Source organism: Bipolaris maydis (genome assembly GCF_028858645.1).
Source record: "Bipolaris maydis strain C4 unplaced genomic scaffold PSV08scaffold_8, whole genome shotgun sequence".
Taxonomy (NCBI): Eukaryota; Fungi; Ascomycota; class Dothideomycetes; order Pleosporales; family Pleosporaceae; genus Bipolaris; species Bipolaris maydis.
Genome location: NW_027093864.1, coordinates 855999 through 875030, shown reverse-complemented (window position 1 = coordinate 875030; position 19032 = coordinate 855999). Strand labels below are relative to the sequence as shown.

Below are 19032 nucleotides of genomic sequence, written 5' to 3'. Positions count from 1 at the left end.
CTCGGCAACCAGACACAGTTACGTGCCGACACGGCGATGGCAACATTAGGCGGTCAGATGGCATACGAAACTATTGCGTATGTATCGTAGTATTAACAACTAAAGGCATCTGCCGTTGCTTGTGCCAATCTTACAAACCTCAACTGACCACGTCATGCCATGGCCGTTTTAGCTGCTCGCTCATTGTTCATCGGCCTGATATCGGGCCTGCTACTTGCCTTGCTGCTGCAGAATATACTAGCACCTACACAATTCCAATCACCGGCCCAGGACGTATCCGAAGACCGTCTTTCCACGGATTCCCCACTACAACTATCCGAGTCCATGGCGCAGATGCTGGGAAATACCCTGCGCGCTGCCAGGTATCGTGCGTGGGTCGGGGGATACAAGAGCGTGGCCTCACCGCTCCATTTGACACCACAGTCCTCAATTCCCTCTTCTACCACTACTCCAAGCAAGCTTGCCTCTTCCTCTTCAGCGTTTTCAACAAAATCGCCCGTCATGTCTGCTCAAAAGTCTTTCCTCGACGCCATCAAGGAGCGTCGCACAATCTACGCAATCAACAAGGAATCGCCCATCTCAGACAAGAAGATTGTCGAACTTGCAGAGCTGGCTCTGCTTAACGTTCCTTCATCCTTCAACTCTCAGAGCACCCGTCTCGTTGTGCTGTTGAACAAGGACCATGATCAGTTTTGGGACTATGCCCTTGAGGTTTTGAAGCCTCTTACCCCCGAGGACAAGTTCGCCGGAACACAACAAAGAATCGCCGGATTCAAGGCTGGTTACGGAACAGTATGTATTACTTCTCTTCCTAATATTGCCGTCGCTATGGAGGTCTTGTAATGTATACAAGATCTTGCTTGCCCCACCATACAATACCCAAGCTTCTACCACCAACTGCGGCGGTCTTATACCGGAAGCATTGAGAAGCACAAAAGGCAATGCACTAACCCAATCCCAGATTCTCTTCTACGAAGACCCCGAGCCAGTCGAAGGACTCCGCAAAGCGTTCCGTACGTCACACCCTCAAACCACCTGACCCAATTCATTTCAAACCCTTTATAATACACTAACCCCAAAACAGCCATCTATGCCCACCACTTTGGCGACTGGTCCGATCAGACAAACGCCATGCACCAATACGCCCTCTGGGTCGCCCTCGAAGCCGAAGGCTTCGGCGCAAACCTCCAGCACTACAACCCCGTCATCGACCCCAAGGCCGCAGAGCACTGGAAAATCCCCGTCGACTGGAAACTCCGCGCCCAGCTCGTCTTTGGCGGCCGCGCCGGCGAACCCGGCAAGAAGGAGAGCAAGCCTACACATGGTACGAGGCTGTTCGTGCATGGAGCTAACATCTAAGCGCCAGATTGCGCGGAAAGCAAGAAAAACAATGAATTATAGAGAGAGAGAGAGAGAGGAGAGAATATATACCCTTTTGACCTTATGACCTTTTTCCATCACGTTTGTTCGTGTGCAAAAAAAAAAGAGATTGTTGTAACCCTTGTGTATGAAACATGTCGCGATTTTCAGACGTGGAGTTTGTTTCTTTTTTTCTAAAAAAAAAACCAATAACTTCCATCTTCTTCCCTCCCAAAAGGTATGTACATATGTAATTTTGCGACCATAGCGAGCAATTTGTTCCCCCTTTACACACCAAACTTCACGATCCAAAGCAGACTTTCTTCTTTCTTTCTTTCTTTCTTTCTTTCTCTCTCTCCACAAACACACACGATCCCCAATCCCTACTCACACAGCCTTTGCCCCAGCCCCTTCCCCCCCCCCCCCCCCCCCCCCCCCAGAAAATCTATTTTTATTTTCGCACGTTCGTGCGCTGTGTATCCGTTGTTTTGAAGGCTGAGCAGAGCAACATACCCCACCAGTCGAACTAACCGACGTCATGCCGATAAGCGTTTGTAGTTACCTGCGTAGTAGTTGAACCGTTATAGCAACGAAAGGGGGGGGGTGGTGGATGTACGTGCGAATTGTGCATGTCGATCTTTTCGTCTTCACAGCCTTGCTGCTACCAAGAGAGAGAGACAGAAATACGATAGTAAGGCGTCCCGTCCCGCTCCCCCCCCTGCATATGTCTCCATTGCGCATCGCCCATCTTGCGTCCTAACCCAACAAAAGGTCCGTCTTGTAGTTGGTCGGCGATTTCGTCCTCGCTTGACTCAGCCTCATCTTCCACCCCAATCTGTTGGTGGGCTTGGCGGGACCGATGCTAGTAGCGTCCGCATTTTTACGATCCCGGTTGGATGGGTCAAGTTTGGTGCACTTTTGTCTCTAGGTAGAATGGTTAGGTGCCCTAGGCCTCCCGTGCATAGGTACGAATATGTAGGATGCCAAGGCGAGGTACGGATGCGGACAGCCTGGGTTGTGGGGATCTTTGCTGGGGAGGTCAATGTAGTAAGTACGTAGCTATTTTCAGGCCCTCTTTTGCTTGCGGACAAGATGGTTCATTTGGGAGGGGGGGGGGGGGGGGGGGGCTTGGTAAATAAGTTACGATTGGTCAGTTTAACTTCATCTGAGCCTCCCTTGCGACTCCAAGAATGTGGATATGGGGATTGACAAGTTGGGTTACTGGATGGGGCTTTTTTTTGCTCGGTGCTTCTGAGGGGACGAGGGCAATGTGAACGGCGAAGAGGGCGCCTGAAGATGGGGGTGTTGAAGAGTTGGGCGGTGAAGTTATGGAGGAGATGGAAGTGTAGAGAGGTATAAAGGAGTCGTGGAGTCGTTGAAAGATGGAAGAATCATCATCTACTCAGCTTCTCCACTACTACAACAATTAAACACTCAGCTTGATTATCATTTCTTACATTTAGTCTTCTCTCTCCTCCATACAACCATTAACCATGCTCTCCACCACCCTCACCACCATTACCCTCCTCGCCGCCACCGCCTCCGCCGGCGTCGTGCCATCCATAAAACACGACCCCATCACCAAGCGCAGCGAAGCAACCTGGGACACCAAAGGCAACATCAAACTCACTTGTACGCTTCTTTCCCCCCACCCCTCAATCACCTACTCAAACTAACCCCATCCCTACAGTCTCCAAAGAAACCGTCCAAGTCGGCTCCCTAACCCCCGACGCCATCATGGCCGCCATCGGCCCCATCTGCCACGAATCAGGCCAATGCGAAACCAACCCCATCGAACTCAGCGGCATCCTAACCAGCTCCTCACGCATCGACCCCATCAAAGTCACCCTCGGCCCGGACGGCTCCTACCCAACCTGGATCCGCAACGGGCTCGTCGACATGCTGGCGCTGGCCGCCAAAGAGGTCGCAAAGTGCGAGGAAGTCACGTATACGGATCACTGCTTCGGCACTACCGCCATGGCGTATTGTCCGCAGAAGAAATCAAAGGGCGTCAATTGTGAGGTGCCCAGGTTCTGGGGCATTAATTATCAGGCGCCGGATATGGCGAATGCAGCGCCTCCGAATGTTGGCGTGGATATTGCAATGGAGAAGGTGGATCAGAGTAAGTTGTGTGAGGATGTTATGGGTGCGCTTGGGGCGGTGGCCGGCGCGGTGAATGGGTATGCGGGGACGGTGTTTACGCTGCTTGCTTTTGCTTGTGTTTAAGGTCGAGGATGAAAGGTAGGTAAAGGGATTAGTTGGGTGATTTTGTAAATAGCCTTGACGAATTGTAGATATTTGGGGTAAATTGTACATGGTCTATTCATATTGAACTTCGAGTTTGCTTGAGTGCACTTTTGTACAGTGAATCATCAATTCAGCATCAAGTCAAAACCACCTCTTGATCTCTGAAGTCATGCAACTTGAATAAAGAAATATTACTCGCAATAGCTATTAATGGTAGTAGATAGTTAATTAAACGTAATACGCAACATAAATCATGTAGAAAAAAGGGCCTATCCAAAAGACCCACACCTAAGAGCCGAGCCATGCAAGACCCTCTAGTTCCCTGGATATAAGCCCACCACACTGCAACGCCATGCTCAGCATGAAGAAAAAGTGCTAAAAAAGCGCAGAGTGCTTATAAGCGTAGCCCGCATAAAGCAATAGTAGCGAAACACCCCCTCTCTTCCCCTTCCAACCAAAACGATTACAAAAACGCCCTCGACCTAATGACGACGCGTATAGTCCTCCTTCTCTTGATACCCACAGCGCTATCGCCATCATCACCAGGCAGAGACTCATCATCCGTAATCTCAAAATTCATCTCTTCAGCCCCGCCGGCGGCATCATCAATAGCATGATTCCCCACCGCATGGGCCAAACTAGCGAATTCATCCGAGTCCAGCTCCACCTCTTCAACAATATTACCATGTCCATTATTACCAACATCTCTCGTTACCAAGTCCTCTTCTTCTTCGGCTGGCGGACTCAGCTTCAATAAAGGATACCGGGACCTCCATACCCCCCGCCCCTCAGAGATCCCATCAACTACAAAAAACCCTTCTGACCACTGACGCGACGAAGGTTTGATCGAAGACTGCCATATTTGCCCTTGTCGTTGGCAGACGCTTCGCCCATCTCACCCATCAAAAGGCCAATCGAGCTACCTCTTCTGGAACGGCTGTCTCCCGCATCACTACCAGGGGCTGGCGGAACGCCAAGGATACTGCGGCGATCGACACGCAGGTTTTTCCAACCTTCGAGTTCACGCTCCAAACGCAAATTCTTCTCACGTTCTTCGCGGAGCTCACGCTCGGCACGCTTAGCGGCGAGTTGGTTCGTCGAGTCCGAAGACTGTAGCTCATCAATGGTAGCGAGCAGGCTGGAGATCTTGTCACGAGACTTGTTAAGGTCTTCCATTACGGAGGCGTTTTGCTTGTCACGGCGTTCGATCTGTGTTTGGAGATCCTTGACAGTTCGGTCTACATTGCGAACACTGCGCGATTCAGACAGGCGTGTTGCCTCGCTGTCTTCGAGTGCCTTTTCAAGCTAATTGGACTTGTTAGCACTATTCGATACAGACAAAAAGGGAGAGAAATAGAAGAACATACCTCTTGGATGCGTCCGTGGAGGAAGCGCACGTCCTTGCCAGCTGATCCACTGTAACCCTTTGTCTCGAGATCCACAAGGCGAAGTTGAAGGTCCTTGAGGCTCTTCTCCACTGCAGCCTTGTCTTTGTGGAGCTTGACGTTTGCCTCACGCTCAGCGACAATGTCTTTTTGCAGCTCTTGTGCGAGTGCCTCTGCACGGCGCATCTTTCCGACAGCAGCGGCAGTAATATCTTCTTGCTGAGCAAGGCCAGATTTGAGCTCCAGCAAGTCGCGGTCATAAGCAGCAGCGTTACGCGTAGCCGGAGACTCGGAACGAGAAAGATCATCCAAGGCAGCTGCAGCCTCCTGTAGACGAGACTCAAGACGCTTCTTCTCTTCGATGGCAGAATCACGCTCTGCCGCAAGGTCGTCGACGTTGGTGCGTAGTGTGCGAACCTGTGATAGCAGACTCACAATCTTGGATTGCGCCTCGTTGTGCGCATTGGCAGCTTCGTCGCGCGAGTCGGAAATGGTCTGCAAAGTCATCTCAAGACGGCTCTTCTCCTTTGCCCAGGTCGATGAGTTCAGAACCTCGTCGTCCCACTTGTTCCTTAATTCTTCAATCTCCTCGCGCAGACGTCCGTTTTCCTCGCGTACTTGAATTATGTTCTCGCGTTCCTGATCAATTTCTTGAGTGAGCGCCTGGAGTTCGGTTTGGTACTTTTTCCTGGTCTGTTCCAGCGAAGTCTCGCTGTCTTCCACATCGTGAGCGTGCTGGCTCCTGTAGTCTTCAAGCTCATTTTGAAGACGCTTCTTGGCCTGTAGAGCAGCCGCCAGGTCTGTGGATAGGTCTTCGACACGCTCGTCGTATCTTTGAACTGTTCGTTGTAGATCTTCAACCATAGCATCCATCTCCTTACGTTCAGCCATGATCGTCGCACAGGTCTCTTCAGCTTCTTGAGCTTGGGTCCTTGCGAACTGCTCGGCACGAGACGCCCTCAAAACTGCAATCTCTGCCTGTTCAAGCTTGTTGAAGTACTCGTCAGCCCTACTCTTGTACATGTTCAAGCTTGACTGTACATCAACAAGGGTTGACGTCTCGTTGTCCAGTCTGATTTGAAGGTCAGCAAACTCTTGGAGGAGCTGGCTGTGGTTGGCGTGCTCCTGCTCTCGCTCACTGGTGATCTCTTGAAGCTCATGGTGAAGCTCGCGAAGCTCCGACTCCAAAGCTATCTTGGCATCTTTGATGTCGTCAAAGGCGGTCTTTGCATCTGCCAGTTCATTGATGGCGTTGTTGTGTGCCTGTACAATTGACTTGCGCGATTGTTCTTGTGAAGTCAATAGATCAAATAACTGCTCATGAGACTTTGTCTGGACCTCCTGGTAGGAAAGTTGACCGGAACGAAGACTGTGCTCCAGTGCAGAAACCTTTGTTGCTGAGTCATCCAGCATATCATGCAGACGGTAATTCTCACGCTCCAGCTTCTGTACACGTCGGATAGATGGGCTTTCTTCCTGCCACTCGTTTCGGCTTTGCGATGATTCAAGCTGACTTCTAAGGTGTTTGTTTTGCATCTCTGACATTTGCAACTGGTTCTGTACCTGTTCAAGTTCGGCAGCCATGTCCATGCGATTGTTGAACGTAACAGTGTCGACAGTCTTGTCGGAACGCGCTGAGTCATTTGCATTGTTGATGTGTCGCTGGTTAGTTGGGGTGTTTGTGATTGAAAATGGTCGGCGATTCTCGCTGTCTTTTCGGTGATGTGTTGGCGTATGGCGGACACTGGCTTGGTTGACCTGGCCATTGTTCATCTCTTCCAACAGCGCACGCTTCGAATTAGCATGGCGGGCATCCATTTCATTCAGTTCACCCTCGTGCCTCTCACGGAGTTCGTCAAGTTGAGATTCAGCACGGGAATACCGCTCTACCGCTACACGCAAAGCTTGGTTGACAGACTCAAGGCGCTCGGCAATATCCACTGTCCTGGCGATCTCGGGCTTTGCGGCTTCGTAGGTGATTGCTACGTCAGCTGCTTCTGGATCAAAGACCTTGCGAAGAAGCATGAGTTGCTTGTGGCATTCTTCCAGCTCGAGGTTCGTGTTGTCGAGGGATGTCTGAACAGCACGTGTGTTGGCCTGAGCTTGAGTACGTAGTTGTCGCTCAGTCTCCAGCTTACGGTTGACCTCGGCGAGTTGAATGTTGACGGTTGATGAAGCCTTCTCTGCGTTACGACTGGCCTTGTGCTCTCTTGCAATTTCGTGATTCAGATCTTCCAGATCCAGAGAAAGCTTCTCCTTTTGTTTCTCCAAAGACGTAATGGCAACTTGAGCATCCTCAAGTTGACGCATGAGGAGCTTGTTCTCCTCCTCAACCTTGGATTTCTCATGGGTCAGTTGGGTAATCTTGAGGCGTTGCGTGTCACCAACTCGAGAGTTGGTCCGAGCAATGTCCAAGTTCTTTTGTTGTAGCTTGTTGAGAAGAGCGCGGTTGTCATTCTCCGATGCTGTCAGCCGTCCTTTGATCGTAACGATCTCGCGTTCAAGGCGCTCTTTTTGCTGGTCGTTCCGCTCTTTGAAGGAATCAGAGTCGGCAAGCATTTGGGTCAAATTGTGAACCTGCTCAGCCAGTTCGTCACGCTCTGCCTCCAGCTGGTCGAGCTGTTGGTCCTTGGATTCGATTTCGCGTTGTTGAGCAGCCTGTCGTTCCAGAGCGAGCTTTGCCTGTGCGCGCTCTGCCTCAGCATCAGCGTCCAATTTCTCCTCCTCTAACCTCAGATACTTCTCGCGAAGAGTATGCAGTTCAGTTTGGTACTCTTTTCGCTCCCTTTCGTGAGCTGCCCGCGACTCGGTCGCTCGTCGCAGAACATCCTGTTGAGCATACATCTCCTTTTCAATAGTGATCTTTGACTCGTTCAACGCATCATAATCACGCTTGAGTGTGTCGTATCTGTGCTCACCAAGCATCTCAACGTCATCACGGGACTGTCTTTCTCGACTGAGTTCTTTTTGTACTGTGAAGAGTTCGCCCTTGAGTGCCTCGATTTGCTCTTGCAAGAGCTTGCGGCTCTCGCTGTACTCGGCGTCCTCGGAAATTTTCTCCTCAAGAAGACGCTTCGCATCCGCTGCCTCACGCTCGACCTGTTGTTTCTGCGAGCGCATAGCGTCCAGCTCTGCATTCGCGTCACGGAGGCGGCTCTGGAGGCTGTCATGCTTAGAGGCCAATGTTCGCTTCTCGTCGTCAAACAAACGGCGGTCGTTTTCGTAGTTTTTCAAGTCAGTCTTCAAGATTGCCAACTCGCTTTCCTTGCGCCTGATGAGATCTTCATAGCTTGTGGACGTAGCAGATAGGTCTGAAATCTGTTGGCGAATTTGGCGATTCTCGTCCAACAGTTCCTTAATCTGTTTTTTGCCTGACTGTACTTCTTTCTGCGAAGCTGCCAGCTTGATGTCAAGATCCTGGTCCGTCTTTAAAAGCTTTGCTTCAAGATCCTGTAGCTTTCTCTCTTTCAAAGAAAGATGGCTTTGGAGCATCTTCACTTCCTGGCTTAATGACTCCTCCGCCTCAGTCCGTTGTGTCCTGATGGCTTCGAGTTCCTTGATTTGTTCTTCCAACCGAGAACTTTGCTCCTCTAGCTCTCGTGCTTCGGTTTCAAGCCTGCTAATGATCTGTCCGGCTTGTTCAAGCTCCCCGCGCAAATGCTCAGCCTCGTCTTCGGTTCTCCTCTTAGCTTCCATAAGAGCGTCCAGTTGGTCTTCGAGTTGGTCTTGATCCTCGATAGCGCCGGCTAGCTTCTCGGCGAGCTCAGCCTCACGCAATTGAAGGCGCTTGAAGATCTCCTCTTTATCTAATGCTAGCGCACGCTCACTCTCCAAGGTTTTCTGGATGCGTTGGATGTCCATCTCTGCGCGTCTGCGTTCATCCTCAACCCGCTGTTTTTCGGCGGCCTCTTGCTGCATTTTTGCTTCGAGTTGCTGGATCATTTCATCGCGCTTTTTGACTTCGGCAGCCTGGCGTGTTGCTCCAAGCATAGGCTTCATACGGGTGAAGAGCCTCCACCATGGATTAGCCTGCATGTCAAGGTAGACTTGGAAATTGCGCTGGATGATTCGCGTAGCTTCGGCACGATAAAGGCGCTTATGAGCCTGGCGACGTTGGACAAAACCACGGGCAACCGACTGGAAGCGGATCATGATATCTCGGATAAGCGCATCGCGTTGGTCTTCGAGTTCGGCAAGGACTCCAGCCCGGAAGAAGACTTTGGTGATACCCACTCGATAGAGTGAACGGTCAAGGTTGAGCTTATCAAGAATCATGCTTGCCGCTACTTGACCCTCAACATAGCCCTTAGGAAGATCTTTGCACAAAACCTCGTATCTTTGGCGGAATTCCACAAAAGGCAGCCGATTAGGGAAACCAGTACGCGCGATACGGATTCCTTCCAACACACCATTACAGCGCAATTGATCGAGCACTAATGGCGCACTGAATTGTTTCGGTCGCTTCTTGTGGTTCGGCAAAATACAACGAACAAAGTGAGGATGTGTTGAGTGCAGTTGGGTCATCAGTGTTGACAGTTGCTCTTTGTGACGTTGGGCTACTGTTCGGAAGAGGCCTTTCTTCACACGGCTGCGGGTTCCACCCATGTCATCGTCAGGATCGGCGCAATCTGCGAAGAGATTCGCAACCTGCTTATCCGAAGAGCCTGCCAAAAGGCGCGTGACGTTGTCATTGATCGGGTCCTTGTTCTTTTCCAGCCAGTTTTCTGTCGAGTACTCTACTTCAGCAGCGTAGTGGGTAAGAACAAAACCTTGGGTAAGAAGTGACCGTTTGTACTTGGTGCTCTTGCGATCCCACAGAGAATGCAGTTTCTCCGTAAAACTCTTGTCAGTGGCTTTGGGCATAACGCAATCCTCGTCTAGGCAGGAAAAGATTCCGATGGGATTTGACAGCTCGATGAGGTCGATAGTAGGTTGGAGATCACGGCCAAAGTCGATGAACTTCCATTCTATCTGCTCTCGGGCATATTCCTCTTGTTCCAGGACGAACATGTGGTGATTGAAGAACTGTTGAAGTTTCTCATTGGTGTAGTTGATGCAAAGCTGTTCAAAGCTATTCTCGTCGAAAATTTCGAAACCAGCGATATCAAGAACACCAATGAAGTGCGAATCATCTGCACCAGCACCTGTCTGGTCCAGCTGACGATTAATGCGGTCAACAAGGTCCCCGAAACCACGCTCGTAGATACCTTTGGCGAGCGCGTCAATGGATAGGTTGACCTGCTCTGGTGTTTGCACCTTCTCAACCCACTCTCTGCCGGCCTTTACTCGGGGGTGCAGAAGCGCCTTGATGAAATCCTCTACAGAGATGCCGAGTAACTGAGCAACGATCTCGGCTTGTTGTTCAGCTGCAAGATTCAGGGTTGCTTGATCTGCTCGCCGGCTTTCTTTTATAGCGCGAATATTTCCCAGATGCAGGACTGCAGCAACGGTCTTGAGAATGGTAGATTGCTCTTGGTCACTGAAGCCCATGACGTGAAAGGCTTCGATTAAAGCATTCCACTCCTCAGGGTCCGACACACCGGAGATGACATCGTTCCCGTGCTTGGTGTAGTCAAAGTCCTCGGTGTCCTTGTTTTCGAGGAAGAATTCTTGTCTCATCTTGCTGTCTGCACCGCGCAACAGCTGATAGAAGACGTGGTAATTGCGCTCGTTCGAGTTGAGTCGCACCACTCTTGACTTTTCCAAGAGATACCAGTCAATGTAGGCGCCTGCGATTTGGCCGGTCCGTGAAAACTCGATTCTGATAAACTTTCCAAAACGGGACGAATTGTTATTTCGCACCGTTTGAGCGTTTCCAAAGGCTTCGAGAATTGGATTGGCACGTAGAATCTGCTCAGACAAGTTTGAGAGCTGGCGTCCTCCCGACTTTGTGTGTGGGGTATCTGAATTGGCGACTGCAGCAAGGTACTGGATGACCTTCTTGGTGTTCTCTGTCTTACCAGCACCAGATTCTCCTCTGTAAACAATTAGCTGGTGTTGGTTGAAGAAGCGTGTAAACTCACGTTACAAGAATACTCTGGTTTGTGCCTTCCTCAATCAAATTTCGAAAGGCATGGTCGGCCATTGCAAAGATATGCGGCTTGGTCTCTTCCCTACTCCGTCCACGGTACATGTTTATGTATTCTCTCGAGTAAATGGGTAATGGGCAGTAGGGGTTGACTGTGACTAAGAACAAGCCCGAGTAAGTCTAGAAAAAGTCAGCATGGTTGCACAATTGGCAAGGTGAGCGGAACGTACGTAGATGAGATCTGCTTGGTAACGCATGTGTAGGTTGTGGATGACCGAGGGCTCGTTGAGATGTGTGAGTTCTGCCATGTCGTCGGCCTTGTCGAATTTGGCGGGATTGACCTTGTCAATGGCATCGGCGTCGACTTCCTGTTGGGTGCCATTGTCACACTGCACCAGTATTCTTCCCTCTGGGAGGTTTTCCACTACCCAACCGCGGACAAAGGCCGTGGCTGGATCCCTAAGCCAGACATAGCGCTTGCCGGAAAAGTCGTTCTCGCCCTCGACGATTCCACCGAGACGCGGGGCGTCGTTTTCTTCTTCGGAGATGAATTGGGGTGCAAAGGTGCCTCCGGGCGTACTGTTGCGATTTGAGTTTGAGCGGGAGCGGGCAGTGTCGCTACGGCCTATGGTGGAGGAGGTGAGGTTTGTGAGGGAACGATGGCGTAAATGGCCCATGGCGGGTTCTGCTTCGGCAAGCGGTGACGAGATGAGGGCGGAATGTGGGCGGTTCGGGGGGTTCTGGCCGGATGCAGCTATGGATGCATTCCTGGCAAAAGGACTGTTGCGCGAATTGCGCGCGAACGGGCGTCCATTGGGCGCCGGCGCACTCATGGTGGAGGCGTGGGTGGTGGTATAGCAGCGGGTGCGACGGCGTTATGTGCCGGACATTGTATGAAGGCAGAGCAGCAGACGCAAGTGCAGGGAGCAGAATGCCGAAATGCACACAGTGTGGGACACAGGCAAAGCACAGCAACGCACGGGGCCTGCCTCTGGGGAAGTTTGGTGGAGGGCAGATGTGCAGATGGGCGGGTGCATGATGCATTGCAGCCCGTGGTAAACAACCATAGCCGCCTGCCCCTAGCAACCTGCCGCCCTCGACGCCACACGTGCGCCACATGCACGCGCGCCACGCCCTGCCGACAGCACATCGAGCAGCCGTGGAGCGGAGGCGCGGGCCTGACTCGCGCGCCGTGCCATCGTACGCTAGTCCCGACGTCACGTGCCGGCCCCAGGCCATCGCGAAATTGAAACATTGACGCCTCGCACTCCACCATGCTACAACACACGCACATGCATCGTCGCTGCCACGCCCCAACTGCCCGCCCCGACCGACTGCGTCCGTCCGCCCAGCTCGCCTCTCTCACCCGTCCGCAATCACCTCCGCTGCCCCATGCGCCGGCGCTACAAGCAGCCGTGCTAAGAGACGCGTAGAGCTCCCGTCCTTCACTGCTGCTCCACTCAACAACCATGGCCAACAACTATTCCCAGCCTTTCTACGGCTTCCCCAACGGCTTCCCGCCCCCGCAGATGCCCCCGCCCCCAGGCGCGCCGCCAGAAGAGCAGCGCGCCGCTCCTCCGCTCCAGCAGCTGCCCGGCATCAACTTTAACTCGTATGCGCACAACTCCCAGCAGCCCCCGTTCCAGGCGCGTAAGTCACCCTTCTTTGGCCACACGATTTGCGCGCTGCCTTGCTTACACTATGCGCAGCCTCCTGGCCGCCCCAGCTGCCTCCCGACGCAAACATATGGGCTCTCTTCCAGAATGGCGCCTTCCCTCCGCCCAACCTGCCCCCGCCGCCCTTTCCCAGCTTTCCTCCACCGTCGCTTCCTCAGACACCGCAGAATATCCCACCGCCTACCCATTTCCCCCAGTCACTCCCACAGCGGCCTCCACATCCTCCCGCTCCACATCAACCATCCGCGCCTGCACCTCCATTCACCACTGTGCCCCCACCTACCAACGAACGTATACAGAGAATCATGGATAGCGACCGCGAGGATGGTGAACTGAGCGAAGGTGACATGGCATCTCATCCGCCCCCGCCTGTTCATGTCAATGGCGCCCGCACCCCGACTTCTGCGGTCCCACATAATGGCGAGAGTAAAAAGACTGCAGTCAAGCAACAGGAAAACCAGCCCACACTGCTGGAAAAACTACAGCAGGATCGCGAGTCAGCTAGGCAATTCATAAAGCTTCTGCACAGCCACAACATCCCATACCGTACCCTGGCCGATGAGAAGCTTGATGCCGAACTACTGAGAGGTTTGTATCAGAGTGTAAACCTACCATCTGAACCTGCTCCCATTCTGCCACCCAAGCCAAACGTCACTTCCCCGGGCGCACCAGCTGTACAGCCAGTAACCGCTCCCCAGCAAAAGACTGTACCCACAATCAAAACAAGCTCCATTTCCACACCCTCGACCAAGGCCGCCGCGTCGCCAACCACGCCAGGGGATCGCAAAGATTACATTGCACGTCTACAAGCTGCAAAGGCAGCGAAACAGGCTGCATCATCCAAGCCGACAAGCCCTTCGCAGCAGATAACACCGGCCAAACCCAGAACTCCCCAACAAATCTCCACACCCACCACTAAGCCGCCTGTGACTGATGAGCAAAGGGCTCGGAATACTGAATTGATCAAGCAGCGACTAGAGGCAATCAAAGCGCGACAAAAGGCGCCAAATGGTGCCAGCAACAATGCAACACAGGCGTCTGTTCCCTCGCAACAAGCCCAACAAGCCCAAGTTGCGCAACCAGCTCCAAGCGGCTTGGCCACACCTACAACCCAAAGCTACACACCTTCCTTTTCAGGGATCCCTGGTCTATTCATGAACCATACTCCAGTCTCCAACAACACCGCCCCTACTCCGTCTCAACCCTCACTCTCTGTGCCTCAGAAGCCGCCTACTTCAAAGAATGAAGCATCAGTTTCGCGAGAATCCACCACTCCTTACACACGCCCTTTGGGCCAGTCTGCTAATCCCCATCAAGAAGATGATTCCATGATAATAGAGGTTAGCGATGATGAATCTAACGGCAGCGACATGGACATCGAAGACGAACCTCCAGCCCCTCCTGGACTTCCGCGGAAACCTGGTATCCCTGTCAGACCAGCATTCCCTGCCACCCCAGCTGATAACGCGCCTGGATCGCAAACTCCTAGCACCCTTGCTCGGGAAAAGGAATTGGTAGATAAAGAGAAACAGCTTGTTGCCATGCGAGAGACACTTAAGAGGAAGCTCGCTGAAAAACGCGAAAGGGACAGATTGGCTTCTGCTGCGGCAGTATCCTCGCCGACAGCCCAGAAGCCTACCACGCTAGTTTTACCACCTCAAAATCATACTCCGAGTAAAGTTCCATCGATTGTCGGCAGAGACACTGCCCGCTCCCGTCGCGCTGAAATTCAATCTAAATTGCCAACTTTGGACGCAGAGATCGCAAGTAATACGAGTAGAATGGCTGAACTAGCCAAGGAGTTGGAGCAATTGACGGCGCTTAACAACAAGATTGCAAGAGACAAGGAACAGTTGACGAAAGAATTGGAACTTCTTGGTGTCGATACAGAGGGCATGTCACATGCAGAACTCCGTGCCAAGAAAGACGAGATTGAGCGTGAGCAGTCGCCAGAACCCAATGTCTCGTCTCAAAATACGGACCATACTTCTCAGCCCTCGATGACAGTATCTTCTCTTACTGTACAACCATCTTTGGAGCCCTCGAGTCCAAAGAATAGCGTTCCCAATTCACAGCCGCCTTCGAGTCAGCCTTTCCAGAATCATGCCGTTCTTCCAGGCCTTGGACAGAGCATAGCTCAAGCTCAGCATCAACCCCAAGCCAGCATGAATCAGATTGACCTACACCAAAGGTCAGAAACGATGTCGAACGGAAACGGCGCCGGTCAAATAGCAGAAGATGACTACGCTAGAGCGTCTAGGTCGCAAAGCTCAGTCATTGCTTCGGATAGGGACATGGGTGAAGATTTCTACAGCCCTGCACCCCCGGCCGAAAAGGAGATTGCAGTTCAACCGGCTGGCTTCAACACAGACGTTACCAGTACGCCAGCCATTACTCAACCTTCTGCCACACCTTCTCCGTCAGAAGGGGAAGTCGAGATGTCCGTTTCCGAGGGAGAGGACAGCGAGGAAGAGGAAGAATACGAACCAGAATATGATCCAGAAGAACACACAGCCGTCGGAAATGCGTCAACAGAAGAACCTTATGATCCACAGCCGAATGCTGCACCTTCTGTAGCCACGTCACACACGTCTGCAGAAGATGAAGAGGCCTATGAACCACCTGAAGCTGATCAAGACATGGCAGATGTTCCAAACGAGACCACCACATCGGATAGTGTCCCGCAAGCACGCCAGACCGAAGCAGACGATGGTGCCATGGACATTGCTACATCGTCTGATGACAGCTCGGATGACTCTGATTCGGATGAAGAGTCTGAATCTGGCTCTGACTCTGAAGCTGACGAGAGTATCTCAGGGAACAACGTGGCTCATCAGGACAGTAATGTTGCTGACGATCTGGCACCTGAGTTGCAACCACAGACAATCTCAGTGGTGGACAATGTGCAACCTGTATGTTCTAGTTTCCCTTACAGAACTTGACTAAGATGGAACAGGCCCCCACGCTTGAGGAAGAAGAAGAAGAGCCGGCCGTATTCAAGCCGTACCAAAGTCCGCTTCGAATGTTCAAGTCGTATCGCTATCACCCGAGTTATTCAAAGGATGTGCCTGGAGGTTTCATGTCTTTGACATTTAGTCACCAAATAGATCCTGAAAAGCCATTCTGCCAATACGAGTCGGCAGGTGGCGCTTGCAATGACCCTGAATGCCCCGATCAGCATTTCAGGGATGCGACTATCACTGGTGCGTTGTCGAACAAAAGGAGTTTCTACCATTGATCTGTGCTTTCTCCCCCTCATTTGTACGCAGACTGACTAGATCTTTTCATACAGGTGACAAACTGCTTCTCCAGCTCGGAACAGCGAACCCCGGCAAGACGTCCGAGGAGAGGCAAAGATGGAACGACGGTCTTCGCAACGTACTTAAGGAGCTTCGTTCGAAGAACGTCAAAGATCCAAATGGTATTGCCGAGGAGATTGCGCGATATCGCCGCGAATTTCTCAACGATGACACCCGTGTTGTCAACTTGTGAATATGGAGGCACTCTATACCATAGTGTGTAGATGGCAACTTCATGCCGCATCTCCCATTAGGGATCATTCCCAACATGGTGGTTGTGTGCAACCCTTGTCCTCTACTGACCACTTTTCTTTTGGATCGCAAACAGCAAAGCAGCTGAAAATAGCGTGCAGCCCTTCTTTTGTCTAGTCTTTTCCCATTCTTGGTCCCGCACACAACTATTCATTCCTCCTTCCCTTCCCTCCCCCAAACTTTTTGGAAACAAGGAAAGGTTCAAAAAAGGTATAATCTACAACCATGTACATCTGTCGATTTCTCCTCTTTTGTGCATAACGACCATATGACCGCGCATGTACAGTTTGAGCGGCCCCACTTAACAAGAAGCACATCCAGCTTTTTTTCTTCCTTTTTTGGGCTGCTAAGGATTACAAACATCGATACCCCCCACTCGACACATCTTACTGCTTCTTCTTCGCCTTCTTCACCAACGAAATAAACAATGGTTGAGAGAGTTGGGATCTTTACGCCCCATTGGCCATTTACCTTTGGACAAAACGGGTGTGTGTGCGTATGTGTACATTGAATAATGCCCATACCATATCTTAACCCCCAAAGTCTGCTCTCTCTCTCTTGAGCAAAAAAAACGTTCCAGCCGTTAGAGAGAGAAGATGATATGGTATAATGCGAGATCTGCTCCCCCCACCCCTTCTTCCCCCTTCTTTTTCCTCTGCCAGAAAAATAAGAACAGAGATTTGGTTCATCTCTATTTTATTTCTGCAACTCGAACAAAATGAGGATTTGCAAGATTGCAGAACAGGACGAAAACTGGGCCGAGTTGTGGGTACTGGCGATACCAGCAAAATTCTACGTAGAAGAAAAATGACAAAGATGAAAATGAAGAAGACATAATCATCTAGTATTTTTTTTTTCCATCGCTTTCTTCAATATATCCTCGCTCTTTTTTGGGTGAAATTGACGTACATTAACTTTCTCTGCCCCTCGACAACCTTTTGTGTTTTCTAATTCGTGCATGATATGTGGAAAGAAAGAGAGATAAACCCAAAATTTAAATTAGTTAGTTGGTAAAGTCCACATAAATTCTTAGTAACAAAGGTCATCAACATCTCTCTCTCTCTTTCAAAAAAAAACTTGGATATAGAAAAGTTTTATTGTCTTTATCTTGTTTGGTAGTATTGGCATTTTGTGTTTAGAATAATCATGATTACCAAAAAAAAACCCACAAAGCAAGTGGCTAACCTGAAGAAATAGAGAGAGATTTCCAACAACACCTTTGTATAGCTATGCGGCTTATAAGAGAGATGACTGTGAAAAGGTGATTAGATCGCTTTTTGTTCCTTACACGAAACATACATAGGACCAAATCACAAAACATGCACCTAAAGCCGGCAATAAATTGTCAGGACAGAGGGATCAGATTCATCTACAGTAGTACCAAAAAAAAACTATCTTGGCTACTCGATCTCGTGCATGGCCTCTCTTTGTTGGGGCTGCCTCATGATTACGTCGGCAAGTGAGCTACTTCCATGTTTGCATGAGCTCAGGTACCCCATTTGAATTTTCTATTTTATACGCTGTATAAACAATTCTTTAGTTGGAGATACCAATGACACCGCAAGCAGGACGGCCTCCAGCGTTACCAGTCTTCTTGGACTCCTCGTGGCCACCCTTGCCAAGGTCGTCAGTGCCGGCGTGAACGACAATGGTGCGCTAATTAGAACGATGTTAGTCTTTTATATCGTGGGTTGAAAGTAGGAGAGAAACGTACGCCAATGACGCTCTCGGAGCCAATGAGCTTGATCAGCTTGTCGGTGACGGTTCCCTTGGCATTGCCCTGGCCATCAGTCTTGAAGTTGCCCAAGTCACCGACGTGGCGCTCCTCATCGCTGGGAGCACCGTGGGTCTTGTTGTGGGGGTTGACTATTTGTACACATGTCTTAGCATGCAACGCTCACGTGTGGGAACCGCAGGGCACCGCGAAACTCACAGTGGGGTCCAGCAGATGTGCAGCCGTTTGTGTTGTCACCGAAGGCGTGGATGTGCATGCCACGCTCAGCGTTGGCATCGTGGCCGGTGATGTCCCATGAGATGGTGGTGGGGGAGGACTCGTTGGCCTGCTCAAAGGTGACAGTTCCCTTGACGTTGGAGTCTCCACGGAGGACGGCGACTGCGCGTTTTACGTGTTAGCACAAAGTCTGGTTTTGCCTGACGATCTTCGGCCCTATCTGCTTGATCCCTCTTCCTCTTTCCACTTGGGACGACAAGGCCATCAGGGTGTTTCGCGTCCACTGAGCTGATTGGAGCAGACGGCGAACCAAGCAGCCATGAATGGGGAGGGGAACAAGCTTGGGATAGGCTTTAAAAGGGACAACATGGTCCTCGCAATACGAATCTTGTCCAATTGTTCTCCCCTTTCTGGTCTGTTTGATACCGCTAGACATGGTGTCTTTTAAACAATCTGCTCAATCTCACGCACCCAGATGACCCCACCTTGCCACAACAGGGCAAGCCCGTGCGGCTACTGGCTGTAAGACTTACCGGCTTTGACCATTGTGACGGTTATGTGATTGGTATTGATGGGGGAATTGATGAGTTGGATGTAATCTTTTGGGCTTGAGGAATTGTTGAAGAGAAGGGGGGAAGAGAAGGTAGCTTCCGCTCGGGTAAGCTTTCAATGCGGGGCTGTCTTAGTGACGCAACGTCCGCCAGACCCGCCAGAGCTGTCGACACAACCAGTAAAGCCGAACCAGACCCGGCGAATGATGATTAATCCGCAGTTCCAGCCCCTCTGGCTGCCTCAGCTGCCTCAGCTTTGGTTATGCTATCATCAGCCAACGCAT

The 19032-nt window shown here is 51.2% G+C and overlaps 5 protein-coding genes across 5 annotated transcripts; 3 read left to right on the top strand and 2 right to left on the bottom strand.

Annotated features, from left to right (window-relative positions):
- Positions 1 to 94: 94 nt before the first annotated feature.
- On the top strand, positions 95 to 1422 carry PSV08DRAFT_45165 (Nitroreductase-like protein). Its single transcript, XM_014223168.2, has 3 exons — positions 95 to 792; positions 962 to 1013; positions 1085 to 1422. Exons 1-3 carry the CDS (start codon positions 160 to 162, stop codon positions 1357 to 1359), a joined length of 960 nt encoding a protein of 319 aa, XP_014078643.2. The 5' UTR covers positions 95 to 159; the 3' UTR covers positions 1360 to 1422.
- A 1430-nt stretch (positions 1423 to 2852) lies between these two features.
- PSV08DRAFT_362801 (uncharacterized protein) lies at positions 2853 to 3685 on the top strand (the record flags this gene model as incomplete). The annotated part of the gene is made up of 2 exons (XM_014223167.1): positions 2853 to 2991; positions 3050 to 3685. 2 exons carry the CDS (start codon positions 2853 to 2855, stop codon positions 3583 to 3585), a joined length of 675 nt encoding a protein of 224 aa, XP_014078642.1. The 3' UTR covers positions 3586 to 3685.
- Positions 3686 to 4410: 725 nt separating this feature from the next.
- On the bottom strand, positions 4411 to 11852 carry PSV08DRAFT_410185 (P-loop containing nucleoside triphosphate hydrolase protein; the record flags this gene model as incomplete). The annotated part of the gene is made up of 4 exons (XM_066093849.1): positions 4411 to 4911; positions 4974 to 10968; positions 11015 to 11199; positions 11250 to 11852. The coding sequence occupies 4 exons, from the start codon at positions 11850 to 11852 to the stop codon at positions 4411 to 4413; spliced, it is 7284 nt and encodes a 2427-aa protein (XP_065949014.1).
- Positions 11853 to 12548: 696 nt separating this feature from the next.
- On the top strand, positions 12549 to 16355 carry PSV08DRAFT_224519 (uncharacterized protein; the record flags this gene model as incomplete). The annotated part of the gene is made up of 4 exons (XM_014223165.1): positions 12549 to 12669; positions 12729 to 15607; positions 15652 to 15898; positions 15988 to 16355. 4 exons carry the CDS (start codon positions 12549 to 12551, stop codon positions 16185 to 16187), a joined length of 3447 nt encoding a protein of 1148 aa, XP_014078640.1. The 3' UTR covers positions 16188 to 16355.
- Positions 16356 to 17590: 1235 nt separating this feature from the next.
- Positions 17591 to 18802, bottom strand: PSV08DRAFT_303651 (superoxide dismutase). Its single transcript, XM_014223164.2, has 4 exons — positions 18731 to 18802; positions 18180 to 18359; positions 17961 to 18112; positions 17591 to 17902 (listed from the first exon to the last, which is right to left on the bottom strand). Exons 1-4 carry the CDS (start codon positions 18741 to 18743, stop codon positions 17783 to 17785), a joined length of 465 nt encoding a protein of 154 aa, XP_014078639.1. The 5' UTR covers positions 18744 to 18802; the 3' UTR covers positions 17591 to 17782.
- Positions 18803 to 19032: the final 230 nt, after the last annotated feature.

Coding starts and splice junctions, on each gene's coding strand:
- PSV08DRAFT_45165 (XM_014223168.2), top strand. CDS start 160: ATGGCCGTTTTAGCTGCTCGCTCATTGTTCATCGGCCTGATATCGGGC. Junction 793..961: donor TCAAGGCTGGTTACGGAACA/GTATGTATTACT, acceptor ACCCAATCCCAG/ATTCTCTTCTACGAAGACCC. Junction 1,014..1,084: donor AGGACTCCGCAAAGCGTTCC/GTACGTCACACC, acceptor ACCCCAAAACAG/CCATCTATGCCCACCACTTT.
- PSV08DRAFT_303651 (XM_014223164.2), bottom strand. Junction 18,113..18,179: donor CACATCTGCTGGACCCCACT/GTGAGTTTCGCG, acceptor GTGTACAAATAG/TCAACCCCCACAACAAGACC. Junction 17,903..17,960: donor GCTCCGAGAGCGTCATTGGC/GTACGTTTCTCT, acceptor CGTTCTAATTAG/CGCACCATTGTCGTTCACGC.